The sequence below is a fragment of the Corylus avellana genome, chromosome ca7 (assembly GCF_901000735.1).
Source record: "Corylus avellana chromosome ca7, CavTom2PMs-1.0".
NCBI lineage: Eukaryota > Viridiplantae > Streptophyta > Magnoliopsida > Fagales > Betulaceae > Corylus > Corylus avellana.
The window spans coordinates 29,482,850-29,500,837 of NC_081547.1; the positions used below are offsets into that span (position 1 = coordinate 29,482,850).

Consider the following 17,988-nt stretch of genomic DNA (forward strand, 5'->3'; position numbering starts at 1 on the left):
GTCCTAATTTTTAGCCCAAGCTTTCAAAAGTGGTCCTAATTGCAACAATAATTGGGCCCGTAAGTGAAACCCGGACATCGAATAAAGAGAGGCTGCAAGGCCCATGTGCTCCAAGTGATTTAGGGTGTGGAACTTACTCCGACCCAAAGCTTATCTCTTAAATTGTCCGAATTTTAGTAAAATTCGGATTGAAATCAAGATCCTTGCAACAAAGCATCGACAAGCCGCCTCACTATGCGGCTGTCTCATAGGATGCTGTTTCTGCAAAGGTATCAGGTTCTCTTGAAAGATACAATAGAAGAAAGAAAAACACGATAACAATCAATTATTGTTCTTGTTCGCGTATTATTATTGCAGTTAAGCTTATGGATCGGATAAATTGCCCCACTTTATTGTCAAAACTTACCTCCAATTAAGATTTACCGCTGCTCCAACCTAAGAACTACCAAAATATTTCAAGTTGCCTTTCTATGATGTCTTCTGCCGCCTTTGAGAGGTCACAGATCAACAGAGTAAACAAACACAAATGCACAACCAAAATTTTTTTTTCCAACATAAGTCCACACTTTTAAAGGACATTCCATTTAACAGTGTGTTTTCATAAGTGGTATAAGATGAAGAAAAACAAGCTAAATTGGGGAATCTAAAAGCTGTAAGCTCGGTCAGCAATGAAAAAATACAAAGGATATCTATCAAGCAGATTCATCCTATCTCTCAAAATCTAAAATCTGATCCTAAATTGAAGTATAGTATCCATCCGTCCCATTCTTCTCATCATCCAGCCTATCCGGCTTCAAGAAGTCAAAGCTATAATCAACTCCAGAAGGTCCCTGCTCCATATGATTCAGTGTCCCCAGCAACTTGGCATCTGGATTCTGAAACTGGTATGACAAAATTGATGGTTTCTCGTATTGATTGCTGTGTGGGAGCCCTATTTGACCAGCATCATAACCCACACCCAGTATGGATTTATTGTTGCCAAGAGGAATATTACTGTCTAAGAGCCCCATCAGTTCATCCACATCAAACATTTCATCCACGTAACCCACCAATTTCTCCTGTCCATTGTTCCAACAATTGTTCTTGAACCCAATAGGCTCATCCTTTGGCTCCTGCTTAATTTTATGGATGTCACTGCAAGTGCCATTTGTAACATGTAAGGACTCCACCTTTGCTTCTGGCTGCACCGTACTAGTTTCAGAGACTGCAGCATGCAGAGGATTGATTCCCGATTCACTTTCCCCATCCTCATTCTTCACATTGGGGTAGGCCTCGGAGTGATTTGATGTTGTCGTAGAATCTGAACCGAAGGGAGTTGAAACCGAGCAAAAGCCTGAGGAGGTGGTGGCCGGACAATAACCCGGAAAGTTGAGGCGAGCACTAGGACCATACATGGTCCTTGCAGCTTCATCGTACGCAAAGGCAGCTTCAACGGCATTTGAAAAAGTACCAAGCCAAAGCCTCTTCCCCCTGTTTGGCTCTCGAATTTCTGCAACCCACTTGCCCCATGTTCTCTGCCTCACCCCTCTGTAATTACATCGCGAGTTCTCCGGTCCTCCCTTCCCTTTCATACATCCCTTCTTCGAACCAACCGCGGGAGCTTTACGAATAGGTTTGATTTTATTACTGCAAGAATCGAGCCGGGCGTTATACTCTTTCCACTTGGCGAGGATTTCAGCCACGGACATGGATCCATCACCTCTAATCCGCGACTTCTTCCTGGAAATATTTAAGGGCAGAGAGGTCTCGTTAGCACCTCGATCACAAGCACCCATCTTTGCAAAATTCAGTACACAAGAGATCGTTTAATAGTATTGCACAGCAACCGCAACCACCTTTCAAGCAACAATCAAGCAATAAAGCTATTGCTATTCTCCGAAGTCAATCAACAACCAAATCCGTAATATGGGTATTACTCCTAATATGATACTTTCAGAATCTGCACTAAGATTGGAAGCAAACACTCCGTTAAAATCTTGAAATTCAACAACGAAACTGCTGTAACATAGATTATCAATACGTCTGGAAATCCAAATACAAGACAAGAAACTGAGTCCTATCAGAACAGAGTTTTTATTCCCAACGCACTGGCGGCTGTGGCACTTAATTATAGTATGCAAACTTTGCACGATATCTAGAGTTTCCTTCGGCTCCAAGTATTTGACCTTTTTTCTTTTTCCTTTTTTTAATGTAAAACGCTAGTAACCATAATTCATAAACCCTAAACCCATAGAGGACAAAAACGTCCACTGAAATCAAAAACCACACTGGAAAGGAAAACCGAATGATCCAAGAAACAAAATCGAATTTCCCGAAACCCAAATTTTGTTTTCTTTCTTTTTGGATGAATAAAACCAAAAATTACACTCACACAATCACAAACTCCAGGAAAAACCAACCAAGATGCACAAATCGAAAGAACAAAAGAACTAATAACATTCAAAGAAATGAAAGGAAGAGGTTTGAACGAACCAACCTCTCAGCCGGTGTAGTCTTCGACAACATTCCAATTTGTTCTCTTCGCTGTGAAAAAAAGCTTTGTGCGATACTTTGCCGTCTGATAAGCAAGGCTTTTTGGACGTCTTTTTCAGGCAGCGAAATCCAGAAATCATTTTGAGCGCGAGTTGGGAAGGGAATTTATAGCATTCTCTTGATATTTCCCACCTCTGCTTTTGGGCCTTTTTTTTTAATTGGATATTTTGACGTGGCGCTTTCTAGTCCTTTCTGAGCGCTTCGGGAACCCGAACCTTGTGGCGCGTGGCACCTGAAGCTTCCTGAGCCACTCCGAGCCCAGCTGTAGCTTTCTTTGCTCCGAAGTATTTCTCAATTTTCTCATAACTCCTTCCTTCGTCTTTATCCATTTCTGTATGATTATTTAATTTAAAATTTATACAGAAGAATATCCCAAGAATCATAAAACATTAATTATTAAAGAAGATCTTGATCTGTTTGTTTTATGCCAGGGAACACTGATCATGCAATAAATTACGCGATTGACCTCCGGTCAAAAATGTTTGCAAAAGCAAGAGGCTTGAGAAATGCACAATACTAGATAAGAGTTATGCATTGGATAAAGACATTTACCGTGCATTCTCTTATGGGTAATATTAGGTATCTTTTTTTATTATTTTAAAATTGTTTTTAAATTAATGTAACTTTTAAAAATATCATTAAATTTTAGATGAATTATACTTGAATTTTGATCTAATGATAATTTTAAAAGTCATATTAACTTTAAAAAAATTAAAAAAAAAAAAAGAAAAGATAGTACCTAATATAACTCTTCTCTTATTTTCCTTCTTCAATGATCTTTCTACTTTTCAAAATTTTTATTGGATTAAATTGTGCTATGTGTCCGTTAATCACATTAAGAGCGTTGCTTGATTTTTTTTTTTTTTTATCGGGAATATAAAAAACCAATGTATCTCTTTGGTTTCGTCAGTCGGGTGGATATTCTTACATCAAATACCAAATTCTTAAATTCCTTATGCTATTTATAATTTGCATCTTAATAATGAATGTTAGTGTTATTTCTCTTAAAAAAAGCAATAAAATAAGTTATAAATATTATAAAATAGTACTATAATATGTTTTAGACAAAAAGAAATGGATTTTAATATATTTTTTGTCGTAATTTCTGTGTAGAAGACATATTAATTTCATGTTTGTTCTAACTCTTTTATATATATATATATATATATATATATATATATATAAGAGTGATGATACACATCACTCCGATTCGTGCATGAATAGTCATGTACGCTCGTATAAATTTTTTTTTTTTTATAATTAAAATATTTTAATATTTTAAAATATTAAATCACATGGACGTGCTAAGTCCGTATGATGTTTATCATCCCTCTATATATAAATATCTCACTTTTTATAAAATTCTTTTAATACAAACTTAAGAGTATTTATTTATTTGGTTGGAGACTTGGAGTGGTACGTGCCCTTCTCGTTTCTCGTGTCCCATCACTAGGATTTATTGCGAAGGGGAAACAAGAAAACGGATGCCGTCTCAATGTCTCCTCTTCCTCATCCTCATCTCATCACCCATCAGCCAAGTCCGTAGGCGTGCATGTGAGCCACGCGTCACCGAGTGTACTTTTTTTTCTTTCTATATTTTGAGTATACTTGTTGTCTACTTGACGTGCGGGCATATGTCATCAAATTGGTGATGTTGCGTATTGGTTTGGAATAGCTTAAGGATGATGAAAGCTTTACATCTATGTATACGAGAAGAGAATTGTTACAAATACAAACAATTCTTACAAAAAAATCCTTACAAACTTTAAACAAAAAATGTTACACATACACTTTGATACAAATTTTGACACGTGTTGTGTTAGTTTGTGAAAAGTTATAAGCATTTATCATCCTTTAACGCCCTCTCAAAATCCCATACCGAGATTAGAGCTCCATGCTCTTACCATTTTGAACCTAGCGGGTTCTAGTCTTCTAGATATTTGTTTCGACTTAAAGAAAGTAATAAAAGTCGAGATTTTTTTAAAAAAAATAATAAAAAATCCCATACTGAGACATGTTAAAAGTTGTAGGGTTAAATTCACTTTATCTCTGAAGTTTCAAAAGGTTTTTCAATCCGAATCATAATGTTTAAAACTTGACAATGTCCCATAATGTTTCAAAAATTTTAAATTCAGACCCCGTTACTAATTTTCGTCTAATTGGATGGAAATCATCACATGTGCGTCTCACGTGAGATTTTGATGCCCTCTATTTCAATTTTGTCCTCATTAAAACATATTAAATTACGTAATTACCCTTATTAAAACCTATAAAATTAAGTAATTAATTTTATAGGTTTTAATGAAGGCAAAATTGAAATAGAAGGCATCAAAATCCCACGTGAGACGCTCGTGGGATGATTTTTGTCAAATTAGATGGAAATTAGTAACAGAAGGTCTAAATTAAAAATTTTTAAAACATTAGGAGGTACATTGCCAATTTTTAAATATTGAGGTTCGAATTGAAAAACTCCTGAAAAAAAAAAAAAAAAAAAAATCATTCTTTGACTTGATTTTAATGAGAAGCAGTGATATTATTTCAAAAAAGAAGAAGTTGTAATTATCAAAAAAAAATATTGTGAAAGAGTTATATATCTAATATTTTTCACATACACACATACACATATATATATATATATGATGTGGCATTAAAAACTACTATTAAATCTAAAATTTGATAGTAATTTACCCAAAATCTAATTGTAATTTTTATTGCTATCCCATAAAATGCAATTGGAAGATTGAGCTCGTGTAATTATTTGTAATTGTTATTAACTTCCAACGATAAAAAAGGCTGTCAATTAAGAAACAAATAATTCTGAAGTTACCTTAAATTTGTGCAACGACTCCAGCAACAGATTAGCGGAGGGGCAGAAGATTGCCAATATTGTTGTTTAGCTACGTTATTGAGCACATGGGAAAGATGTTCAGGCAATGTTGTTTTTCTTTAACCTCTTTACAACTCATGCTTTTGTCGATCGCCAGCTTCCTACTTATAATTACCGCCATTTCACTGATCTTAAATCTTAAAACTCTCACTTTTTTCCCTGTATTTCCTTCTTTTGCTTGAGGTTTCTGGGTGTTGATTGAGAATTCTCCTGAAGGAGTTTGGGGTGGCAAAATGTCCTCCCCAAGCAACGAAACCGTCTACAACCTTGGGGCAGGCTCGATCGGTAGATTCCTGTAGACAATATGTTGTGAAACCTTACTCCAAAACTTCTTGGTCAGGACAGCATGAGTTGATGATGATCCAAATCATCTTGGCCGTCACCACATCCCGGCTATTATACTTTCTTCTTAGACCTTTGAAACAACCCAAAATTGTCTGCAATGTCCTGGCCGGTATGCTTCTTGGAGTTCTTAGCCTCTTAATTCTGCATTTTAATCTTGGGAAATTATTGTTTATACGTTCTTTTTACACAAGTTTGACCTTGTCCTATACAAACATAAAAAATATTACTTCACTTACCACCGTCTAATTTTGATCTTGTCCCCCCTTCTAAAATTTTAGTTCCGCCCTAGGCCGTGCGTGGGTCTTTAATTTATGACTAACGACCTTGTGTTTGTTTTTTTTTTTTTTTTAGAAAACTTCACTCAGGACTCTTAAATTATAATGCATTTTGAAAAGATCTTCAAAATTTCAAAAACTTTCAATTTCACCTTCTAAATTAAGAAGTGGAGCTAGCGGCTCGACCCACAAGTTCCATGAGGTGGACCACGTAGGCGCAGATTGGGGTTTCTTCTATTGGATTGGAGGCTTCAAGGAGGCTGATCATGCTGGGCACATGTTCTTCGCTGTGGACCAATGAGATTATCCGAGACTCGGATGGCTTCGGCATGGTTTGGATTGCTCTCATGTTTTCGTGCTTTTTTGACGTGTCGACTCGCACCTTAGGCTTGTACAAGATTTCCGTCAATGGAGATACAATTGCGGTAATAGCCAGCATGGACAACACGATTACAACATAAGATTGCTCATCAATTACCTGCCACGTACATTAGGAACACAAACAAGGTGAGTACATGTAGCCCATACATAAATTATAAATACCCTCGTGTATATATATATATACACGTACACTTTTCATAGCAAATGAAAGAATTACAAAGGGGTAAAATTAGGGAAAGAAATATATATATATATCCATCTCAATAAGCGAAAGAGGAAATCATTCATGAAGTTTTCCGGCAGCTACTCAAGCTCCGTGTCCGCCTTTGAGAACTACGCCACGAAAACAAGTAGTGGCCGAGTCACCGTCCAGCCATTGATGATGATCGCCCCCTACAGGGGCATGCACCGAAACATTTGCAAGCTCGCTCAAGACAAACACGCCACTCTCATCATCTTTCCCTACCACGAAGACCAGCAAGCTATTCAAGGCAACATCATCGCCACAGCAATACGTGATCTAAATACCAATATACAAACATATTCCCCCTGCACAGTGGGGGTTCTGGTCGACAGGAGCTTTCGTGCCTCGAGCTGCAGTCATTTCTCGTACCATGTCACGGTTGTTTTCATTGGAGGACAGGATGACCGCGAGGCCCTTGCGTATGCGGCGCGCATGTCAGGCCACGTGGACGTGAGGGTCACCGTGATGTGCGTCGTCGTGCGTGAGAAGAAATGGGAGAACGAGGTGGAGAAGTTGGACAGGTTTTTGGACGATGATCTTTTTGACGAGTTAAAGATTAAGAGTGTTAGAGCATTCCCAATGGAGGAGCCATATTTTTATGTAAAATGACTCTTCATAACTCACTTTTATCTAGTTTAGCTAAGTCATTTTTAAATGTCTTTACATCCGATTAGCTATATTTTCATCTATTATATTAAAATATTATTAAAAGTAATAAAAGTTTTGGGAAGAAGAGAACATGAGTGAGGAAAAATGGAAAAAAATTTGAGAAAAAAAGAACATGTAGAGAAAAAGTAGAAAAGATTTGGGAAAAAGAGAAAACATGTGAGAGAAACAACGAAAAATAAAATAGCTCCCCTGAAAAGTGCTGCTACATTTAGCTTTTCTTTTAGCTCTTCCAATCAAATATCTATTTTACATTTTCTTTTGGCTAATCCAATGTAGGGGTTTTTTAAACATTTGAAGAGCTATTTTAGATAAAAGTAATATTTGGCTCTTCCATTGAAAATGCTCTTACCGATGAGTCCTTGGTGCGTAGGGAGGTTGTGGTGGAGGATAGTGTAGCGGTGGTGGATGCAATTTGTTCTCTTGAGTGCAATTACGACCTTGTGATGGTGGGGCGGCACCACCAGGCGCCAGCCATGGTGGCAAGCGACATAGAAATGCCTGCTTTTGTAGAGCATGAGGACTTGGGACTCATCGGCGATGTACTTGCTTCGTTGAACTTCAATGGAAGTTGGATGTCTGTGTTGGTCTTGCAGACTATTTGTAGATAAAGGAACTTGTACTATATACACACTTTAATTCCCTTATTTGCTCTTAGAATGTCAAGTGATCAGTGAAAATGGATTGTCATACCAAAACATATAGCCATAATGATATAAAAAATTCATGTGACTATATATATTCCTGCTTTTTTTTGTTGATCATTTTCCTATTTTCTCATCATTAATTATAGAATATCATCAACATGTTAAGCATATTGGCAATAATGTTGAAGCCAATAAGGATGCAAGGGGCTAAAGGGGATACCTTCATTATCTAGCATTTTGTGATTATATATGTTGCTTTCCGCATTAGAATGTTCTTGATTTTATCAGTCTTATATATATTGATACTGTTCAAGAGAAAAAGGAAGGATCTTTATATTGATTGAATTATAATGAGACTCGTACACCATAAAAATATTCTAAGTTTCAAATCTGTCTTCAACATTATTTTTAGAAAAACAATAAAAAATACATCTCAAACCAAGAGACATGTCTCGGGTCTATAGCTTATAAATTAGATGGTGCTGCAGTTTTACAACCACTTCACCATCTCCTCTAAACCTGCTTTATCCATGAAAAAGAACAATGAAACAGAGAAAGCATTAGGTCCCCAAATGAAGGGAAAACAACAGAGGAATCGTGTAGTAATCGCAGAAAAAAAAATACCCTGTTACGGGCTTATGAATTTGATGGTAAATAATTATTATATTGATGATCTTAACAAAGTGGCAAATCCGCTGGAGGAGGCTCGATCGACTGAAATTTTCCTACGCCATTATCTACCAAGAACAACATGGCCAAACCCCAGCCGATATGAACGTCCAAGTGACAGTGCAATAACCAGGCACCTATATAAGTCAAAACAGATGAGTTTAGAGATTAGATGGTGGAATTCATATCTATGGAAATATAATGGAAATTGTAATCTAAGTGAACTTCTTAGTAAATTTTACCTGGATTGTCAGCGACAAATCTGATGACTGCCCATCCATTCACAGGTACTGCCACCGTGTTCCTCAGAGGTGGATCAACAAGGTTAAATTTTGCTGTATCAGTCTTGGAATTGAAATTTCCAAAACCCTCCGCAATGATGTAGAAATCGTATCCGTGAAGATGAATTGGGTGGTTCTCAGGGGAGACGATACTTGTGTCTTGTAAAACGACCTGTACCCTTGACCCGAATTTCAACCTGTACCCCTTAGTCCCCAGAACAGGTTGCCACAGTGAGCGGCTGACATTGCCGGTGTAGTCAAATTTCACGGGAGGGTTTGCTGGGAAATCAGTGGTGAAAACTCCAGGTACGCGTTTCTCAAAAGCCTGAAGTATGGACATTTTGGATGGGAGCACAAAAGACACGTTGTTCATGCTGGCAGTGAAGCGCGTTCCATTGGGGCCCTGGCACCGCCTGGTTTTATTAAGATGTTTTGGGCATTGTTTGAGTCCTACACCGATTGTGAAGAAGAGGTTTTCATCGATCACAGTCGGGACTTCCACATTCCTGAGACTTCTGAAGCTCGTACTGAAGCGAGTGACGGTGGCTGTGTCATTGAAAGCCGGTAGAACGGGCATAACAGGTTTGGTTAATGCACAGTTTTTGACAGCGCAAGAAGCTGACTTGTATTCAAGAATGGCTCTGGTGGTGGTATTGTCGAATGGTACACCCGAGGCACTAGCGTAGGCACGTGCTGCCGCGTAGTATCGAGCCGGAGGCTGGTCACCACTGATCAAAACGTCGGTGGTCTGGCCAGGGCCTAGCATGATGACTGTGGTGGTGAAGGGTTTGGTGTAGGAGGCATCAGCGCCAACAACTGTGAGCTTGTGGTTGGCAACCGTGAAGAACAGCGCTTGGTTCAGGGCGGCGTTGACGACTCGGAGGAGATTTGTCTCACCGGAGTCTATTGGAACTCTGACGGTGTCTGCATAAGCAATTAATCGAGTCATCTTGTTTGAAATCGATATTGAAGGCGCATAACAAACATAACAAGAGTGCAGGTGGGCCATGTCAAAGCTAAGTGGCCTGGCCCAAGGACTTTTATATCGTGACCGAAAAAGAAGCTTCGAGTTAGCTGTATGTATTTAATCACTATTTTGCCTATTAAAATTTAAAAGCCTTTTAGGTGGTACCGTGTTAGATGTTCATGCATGTGATGACTGCGGGGCATATATATAGCACGGGAGAGTACCACGTGCTATATATAGACGTGGCAGTTTGCATTTCATTTATTACATTAATAATTAAAATGTAGTAGCTGACCATTTTCCTGGCACAAATAATGGTCTAATGATCCATAATTAAGACAGAAAGTGGCAATCAATTGGTATTAATTTCTAGAAGCAAACCTCTGCTGGAGCAGCTGTAAAGATTGCCAGGTTGACCGTTAATGGTGTATGCATCTGACAAGTTTGGAGCTTTTCCTGTGCGAGTCGCCTCCCTCACAACATCTAAGGGGTTTGCATTCCACCATTCGCCTAATAATATTCATCGCAATTCTTCATTGTTACTTAATTACTCATTTAATCATCAATGCATGCACTCAAAATGTTATAAAAAAATAAAGCTAATTTTAGAGGTATTTGTGAATTAAATTAATTAGTAAGTGAGAATTACCAAGAAGAATGGGTATTTCACGCTTTGGCTTAGTGAATGGGTAGGAATCTCCTTGTTTCGGACGAATAATGAGGGCTCCATAGACGGTGGCTCTAAGCCATGAGCTATGAGCATGCCACCACAATGTCCCTTCTTGCCCTTGAATCGTGAAACGATATGTGTAACTTCCTCCTGGCCGAATCGGGCACTGTGTCACAAATTCTGGCCCGTCTGCCCATCCTGTTCTCATTTGCCGAATCCCATGCCTGAAATACATACGTATGTATGTATGTATAAATATTACATATAGCCATGTAATTATGAACATGCATGCATGCGTGTCCCATGCATATATAGAGTTAGGTAGCTTAGTAAAGGACAAAGAAGTATGTTGATATTCAAAAGCTCGATCATGCATGTAATTACCAGTGAATGGTGGCATTGTAGCGAGCTTTGTTTGTGACTTTGACAATCAAAGTATCACCATTGTTGACTTCCAAGGTTGGACCCGGATATTGGCCATTCACTGTGATGATGTTGTGGGTTTTGCACAGCCTCTTCACTGGTGTTGTTTGAATCTGTCATGCCAAACAGTTGGTATTTTATCATAATAATTAGAGAGAGAGAGAGAGAGAGAGAGGGAGCGTACGACAAAGTCATGCAGCTGAGTTTTGGCTTGTGAAGAGGACATCGCTGAAGCAAAGAGAAGTAAAAGACCAAAGAAAATGAGAGAGCAGCGAGAAGTAGCAAAAGAGCTCTTGAGGGCTTCCATCTCTACTAAGCCTTTGTATGATGCTTAAGGTGGTAATGCAAGTGAGGAGTGAGAGACATGCAGGCAGCAGGAGGCTTTTTTATAGGAGAGAAGAGGAGAGAGATAGTTGTTTGAGGCTGACAGATTAGGTTTTAATGCAGCAAACTTAGTTCAAACCAAGCTATGGCAGTTGTTGCACCCACTGGCCTCTCAAATTAACTCAATAATTTCATTATTGAACGCTTGCTTGACAAGTTTCTTTCTTTAGGGGTTGAATAACTTGAATTTCAATAAAGCATCGTTATTATACGGTTTTGTGTTTAATGTATTCAATGATGTGCATTTGAAAAAGGTCAAATCTGTCCCCTTTTTTTTAGCAGTACTCACTGCTCATGGAGACTAATTTCTAATAACCAATTTTACCCTTGAAAATACTATACCAAGGGCATATATATATATATAGAGAGGATCACCATCTATCCTTAAAAAATAAAAAAGGACTAATATATATGTTAATTTGTTAATTCATTTTGCGGGATTTTTTTTTGTTTTGATTTGAAAAATAATGTTATGATATGACAAAAAAGAAAACGTTTTTTGTATTTATTTGTTTATTTTTTTTTTTGTTAGAGCATTTTATGTTTTGGATGAGTTTGATAGGTGCTAAAGGCAAAGGGTTTTAGAAAGGAACAGTGTACAACATCTGCATTAGTCCAAGCTGCTTTTTCCTCGTAATAGTGGGCATGAATTAAAAGAAAGAAAGAAAGAAAAAAACCAAGACAAACGAGGCTGTGCCTAAAACTCCATCGTTTAATAATGGGAAACTAACCGATGGTTAAAATTGATAATAATAATAATAATAATAATAATAAAAATTGATATATTAAATTGACACTTTCAAAAGTATAAAAAGTATAATTACAAAAGTGTTGAAAGACGAATGTACCCTCTTCGATCATATTTGTAATTGCTTTTTCTTTTCTTTTGTAACTCTTCTCTCATCTATAAAATAAAAACAATAATTGTTATTATTATTATTTGTTCTAGATCTTCTAATGTATGACTGATTCTTCGTACAAAGATGCGATGAACACGTTTTTCACTCTCTCCTTTGCATGCATGTAAAAACGCAACATGGAGCGCGATGGTTAAAGTCCATAATTGGTTAGTTTAAATGTGGACCATATCCATCCACCGACTAAATTAGACCACAAGTCTCCTTTTGAAAGGAAAAACGAAAAAATGAGTGTAGAAGTCTTCTTTTAATTATTAGGTGGCACGTACCTATTTATTTATTACAGAGATGGGGTCCAACAGCAATTCACTTAGAGATACTTACATTGATAAATTCGATCCATTAGGGTAGCCTAGCTGTCTCTAATCAATACAAATGTGAGTTTGGATAATAATACGAGACTCACTTAATTCAAAATATAGGAGAGGCATATTATAAATCATTCTCTCTACTTTTTTTTTTTTTTTTGCAAACTTAATAGATTCATCATTGAATTTGTGGATTCATGTGGGTTTTACAGAAATTTAATAGTAGATTTACCAATTCACTATACGGAAATGGTTGAAAGATGATTGAAATAATGATTTTTATCATTTCTTATTGATTCAATGATTAAATTTACATTTTCCTATCCGTTTGAGCTTTTGTAATAAGTGATAATTTAACATGGTATTATAGTCAGATGTCACAAGTTTGAATCCTGATTCTATAAATCTACCCTCATATAAGTTAAATATTTCTGTATTGAGCCTCACTTATTAAAAGATTGTTTGAGCAATACTCGCGCAAAGTAAGAGAAACCTGATAGAAGCAAATTTAGAACTTCAATTCTAATAGATAAACTAATTAATTTAGAGATTTCTATGTTTTACTATTTATGTATGATGCAGCGTGACTTAGTGGGCTGCAGCGAATAACAACATTAAGCAACGGACAAGTATTTCTAGATCTTGATTCTACCAAATAATTTAAGAAATCTTCTTGAAAAGTCAGATACTATTTAGATTTTGAAGGAAAACAAAGAAGAAACTCAACTCTGAGTAATTTTTATTTACAATCTTTATAAAAAGTTAGAAATGATAGATTTCAATCTTTTTCAAACATATTTTAACCATATCCATAGTAATAGATGAGTCTATCATTGAATTTGTGTGGGGTAGACAATCTAATAATTAATTTATTAAGTTTATAAAAAAAATAATAATTTAAAACTAGTTTCGCTTGTGTTTCTTAACTTTCTTGTAGTTTGCTTCCTTTATCTTTTATCTTTTTCCCCGTTTCACCTATACAGTCTGTTGCAGTGAAGACCCACTATGCATGATTATTTTTTAGTGAATGAATAAAGCGACAAAGTATTAGCATGTATTAACCAAATTGCTAAGTTGCCGTCGTATTTGGAAGCTTACCCAATTCTTCCTCTGTCCCCCTCCAAAGGAAAAGGTTTTTCATATTCACTTCTTTCCTGGCCAACATGGATTCTATCCTTCCTTTTAGCTTAATTTCTGGATTTGGACTCGTAAAGAAACTCATTCTTGGATTTTCCTCTCATTCATTCTCGTTGTTTTCTTGCTTCAGGAGCTGAAGAATCACAGAATTTGGTTCTCACCCTGTTTCCCCTGTAGCTTGGTTCAGTGGAGGTTTTTTCGTTTGTTTATGAGCTGAGGTTGTTGGTTGGACCGACAGTGAAATATGTAATTGAAATATGGTAGATGATAAGGTTCATTAACTCAGGATTTATCTCTAAAGTCGATAAAATAAAAAATTTAAAAAAAAAAAATACTGAATTTAACCATTTAAATAATATTACGGACGGAATACCTTCATTATCTAGCATTTTGTGATTATGTTGCTTTCGGCATTAGAATGTTCTTGATTTTACAGGTCTATCTATATTGATACTGTTGAGAAGAAAAAAATGGAAGGATCTTTATACTGATTGAAATATAATGAGACTCGTACACCATAAAAACATTCTGAGTTTCAAATCTGTCTGCAACATTATCTTTAGAAAAACAATAAAAAATACATCTCAAACCAAGAAACATGCCTCGGGTCTACAGCTAAATTAGATGGTACGTACTTCAGTGTTGCAACCACTTCACCATCTCCTATAAACCCGCTTTATCTATCAAAAAGAACAATGAAACAGAGCAAGCACTAGGTCCCCAAATGCAGGGAGTACAACAGAGGAATCGTGTACTAATAGCAGGAAGAAAAAAAAAACACCTTGTTATGGGCTTATGAATTTAATGGTAATTATTCTATTGATGATCTTAACAAAGTGGCAAATCCACTGGAGGAGGCTCGATCGACTGCAATTCTCCTACTCCATTATCTACCAAGAACACCATGGCCAAACCCCAGCCGATATGAACATCCAAGTGACAGTGCATTAGCCAGGCACCTATATAAGTCAAACAGAGATGGTTGAATTTTTTTTTTTTTATGTGAAACAACTGAAAATATAATGGAAATTGTAATCCATGTGAACTTCTGAGTAACTCTTACCTGGATTGTCGGCGACAAATCTGATGACTGCCCATCCATTCACAGGTACTGCCGCTGTGTTCCTCAGAGGTGGATCAACAAGGTTAAATTTTGGTGTATCAGTCTTGGGATTGAAATTTCCAAAACCCTCTGCAATGATGTAGAAATCGTATCCGTGAAGATGAATTGGGTGGTTCTCAGGGGTGAAGATATTTGTGCCTTGTAAAACCACCTGCACCCTTGACCCGTACTTCAATTTGTACCCCTTAGTCCCCGGAACAGGTTGCCACAGTGAGCGGCTGACATTGCCGGTGTAATCAAATTTTCGGGGTGGGTTTGCTGGAAAATCGGTGGTGAAAACTCCAGGTATGCCTTGCTCATAAGCCTGCAGTATGGAGATGTTGGATGGGAGCACAAAAGACTCGTTGTTCATGCTGGCAGTGAAGCGCGTTCCATTGGGGCCCTGGCACCGCCTGGCTCTAAAATGTTTTGGGCATTTGTTGAGTCCTAGACCGACTGTGAAGAAGAGGTTTTCATCGATCACAGTCGGGACTTCCACTTTCCTGGGACTTCTGAAGCTTTTACTGAAGGCGGTGACAGTGGGTGTGTCATTGAAGGCCGGTAGAGAGGGCATAACGGGTTTGCTTGATGCACAGTTTTTGGCAGCGCAAGGAGCTGACTTGTATTCAAGAATGGCTGTGGTGGTGGTGTTGTCGAATGGTGCGCCTGGGGCACTAGCGTAGGCGCGTGCTGCGGCGTAGTAGCGAGCTGGAGGCTGGTCACCACTGATCAAAACGTCGGTGGTCTGGCCAGGGCCTAGCATGATGACTGTGGTGGTGAAGGGTTTGGTGTAGGAGGCATCAGCGCCAACAACTGTGAGCTTGTGGTTGGCAACCGTGAAGAACAGCTCTTGGTTCAGGGCGGCGTTGATGACTCGAAGGAGGTTTGTATCGCCGGAGTCTATTGGAACTATGACGGTGTCTGCATAGGCATCATCTTTGAAATTGAAATCGATAATATTGAAGCATATCAAGCATCTGACCCGTTTAGATTAATTTCTAGAAGCAAACCTTTGCTGGAGCAGTTGTAAAGATCGCCAGGTTGACCGTTAATGGTGTATGCATCTGACACGTTTGGAGATGCTCCTGTGCGAGTCGCCTCCCTCACAACATCCATGGGTTTTGCATTCCACCATTCACCTAATAATATTCATCGCAATTATTCATTGTCAGTTACTGATCATTTAATCATCAATGCAATCAAAATGTTAAAAAAGAAAAAGAAAAAGAAAATCTAAATTAAGAGGTATTAATTTGTGAATTAAATTAATTAATAAGTGAGAATTACCAAGAAGAAGGGGTGTTTCACGCTTTGGTTTAGTGAATGGATAGGAATCTCCTTCTTTGGGACGAATAATGAGGGCTCCATAAACGGTGGCTCTAAGCCATGAGCTATGAGCATGCCACCACAATGTTCCTTCTTGCCCTTGAATGGTGAAACGATATGTGTAACTCCCTCCTGGCCTAATCGGGCACTGTGTCACAAATTCTGGACCGTCTGCCCATCCTGTTCTCATTTGCCGAATGCCATGCCTAAAATGTATACGTATGTATCATGTATGTATATTATATATAGTCATGTAAATATGAACATGCATGCATGCGTGTCCCATGCATATATATATATAGAGTTAGCTAGCTTAGTAAAGGACAAATATGTATGCTGATGTTCAAAAGCTCGATCATGCATGTAATTACCAGTGAATGGTGGCATTGTAGCGAGCTTTGTTTGTGACTTTGACAATCAAAGTATCACCATTGTTGACTTCCAAGGTTGGACCCGGATATTGGCCATTCACTGTGATGATGTTGTGGGTTTTGCACAGCCTCTTCACTGGTGTTGCTTGAATCTGTCATGCCAAACAGTTGGTATTTTATCATAATAATTAGAGAGAGAGAGAGAGAGAGAGAGAGAGAGAGAGCGTACGACAAAGTCATGCAGGTGAGTTTTGGCTTGTGAAGAGGACATTGCTGAAGCAAAGAGAAGTAAAAGACCAAAGAAAATGAGAGAGCAGCGAGAAGTAGCAAAAGAGCTCTTGAGGGCTTCCATCTCTACTAAGCCTTTGTATGATGCTTAAGGTGGCAATGCAAGTGAGGAGTGAGAGACATGCCGGCAGCAGGAGGCTTTTTTATAGGAGAGAAGAGGAGAGAGATAGTTGTTTGAGGCTGACAGGTTAGGTTTTAATGGAGCAAACTTAGTTCAAACCTAGCTATGGCAGTTGTTGCACCCACTGGCCTCTCAAATTTAACTTGCTTGACAAGTTTCTTTCTTTAGGGGTTGAATTTCAATAAAGCATCGTTATTCTACGGTTTTGTGTTTAATGTTTTCAATGATGTGCATTTGAAAAAGGTCAAATCTGTACCCTTTTTTTAGCAGTACTCATTACTCGTGGAGACTAATTTCTAATAACCAATTTTACCCTTGAAAATACTATACCAAGGGCATATATATATAGAGAGGATCACCATCGATAATTAAAAAATAAAAAAAATAAAAAAATGAAAAGGACTAATATATATGTTAATTTGTTAATTTATTTTGCGGGTTTTTTTTTTTTTTTTTGATTTGAAAAATAATGTTATGATATGACAAAAAAGAAAACGTTATATATATATATATATATATATATATAGAGCATTTTTATGTTTTGGATGAGTTTGATAGGTGCTAAAGGTTTTTAGAAAGGAACAGTGTACAACATCTGCATTAGTCCAAGCTGCCTCTTCCTCGTAATAGTGGGCATGAATTAAAAGAAAGAAAGAAAGAAAAAAACCAAGACAAACGAGAAGGCTGTGCCTAAAAATCCATCGTTTAATAATGGTAAACTAACTGATGGTTAAAATTGAAAATAATAATAATAATAATAATAATAAAATAAAAATTGATATATTAAATTGACACTTTCAAAAGTATAAAAAGTATAATTACAAAAGTGTTGAAAGACGAATGTACCCTCTTCATATTTGTAATTGCCTCTTCTTTTCTTTTGTAACTCTTCTCTCATCTATAAAATAAAAACAATAATTGTTATTATTATTATTATTATTTTTTTCCTAGATCTTCTAATGTATGACTGATTCTTCGTACAAAGATGCGATGAACACGTTTTTCACTCTCTCCTTTGCGTGCATGTAAAAACGCAACATGGAGCGC

At 37.4% G+C, this 17,988-nt stretch overlaps 3 protein-coding genes across 5 annotated transcripts; all 3 read right to left on the reverse strand.

Annotated features, from left to right (window-relative positions):
* Positions 1-527: 527 nt before the first annotated feature.
* LOC132186090 (dehydration-responsive element-binding protein 2A-like) lies at positions 528-2,634 on the reverse strand. Of its 3 annotated transcripts, XM_059599893.1 has the most exons (3): positions 2,477-2,634; positions 1,836-1,939; positions 528-1,719 (listed from the first exon to the last, which is right to left on the reverse strand). In XM_059599893.1, exon 3 carries the CDS (start codon positions 1,686-1,688, stop codon positions 735-737), a length of 954 nt encoding a protein of 317 aa, XP_059455876.1. In that variant the 5' UTR covers positions 1,689-1,719; positions 1,836-1,939; positions 2,477-2,634; the 3' UTR covers positions 528-734. The 3 variants fall into 3 exon arrangements, with proteins under 3 accessions (XP_059455876.1, XP_059455875.1, XP_059455874.1); XM_059599892.1 differs by lacking the exon at positions 1,836-1,939 and having other exon boundaries at positions 2,477-2,633; XM_059599891.1 differs by having other exon boundaries at positions 528-1,939; positions 2,477-2,633.
* Positions 2,635-8,289: 5,655 nt separating this feature from the next.
* On the reverse strand, positions 8,290-11,324 carry LOC132187167 (laccase-12-like). Its single transcript, XM_059601373.1, has 6 exons — positions 11,172-11,324; positions 10,949-11,100; positions 10,544-10,788; positions 10,276-10,404; positions 8,889-9,851; positions 8,290-8,783 (listed from the first exon to the last, which is right to left on the reverse strand). The coding sequence occupies exons 1-6, from the start codon at positions 11,292-11,294 to the stop codon at positions 8,653-8,655; spliced, it is 1,743 nt and encodes a 580-aa protein (XP_059457356.1). The 5' UTR covers positions 11,295-11,324; the 3' UTR covers positions 8,290-8,652.
* A 2,960-nt stretch (positions 11,325-14,284) lies between these two features.
* Positions 14,285-16,908, reverse strand: LOC132187091 (laccase-12-like). The gene is made up of 6 exons (XM_059601264.1): positions 16,762-16,908; positions 16,533-16,684; positions 16,123-16,367; positions 15,846-15,974; positions 14,797-15,756; positions 14,285-14,692 (listed from the first exon to the last, which is right to left on the reverse strand). Exons 1-6 carry the CDS (start codon positions 16,882-16,884, stop codon positions 14,562-14,564), a joined length of 1,740 nt encoding a protein of 579 aa, XP_059457247.1. The 5' UTR covers positions 16,885-16,908; the 3' UTR covers positions 14,285-14,561.
* Between the last annotated feature and the right edge of the window lie 1,080 nt (positions 16,909-17,988).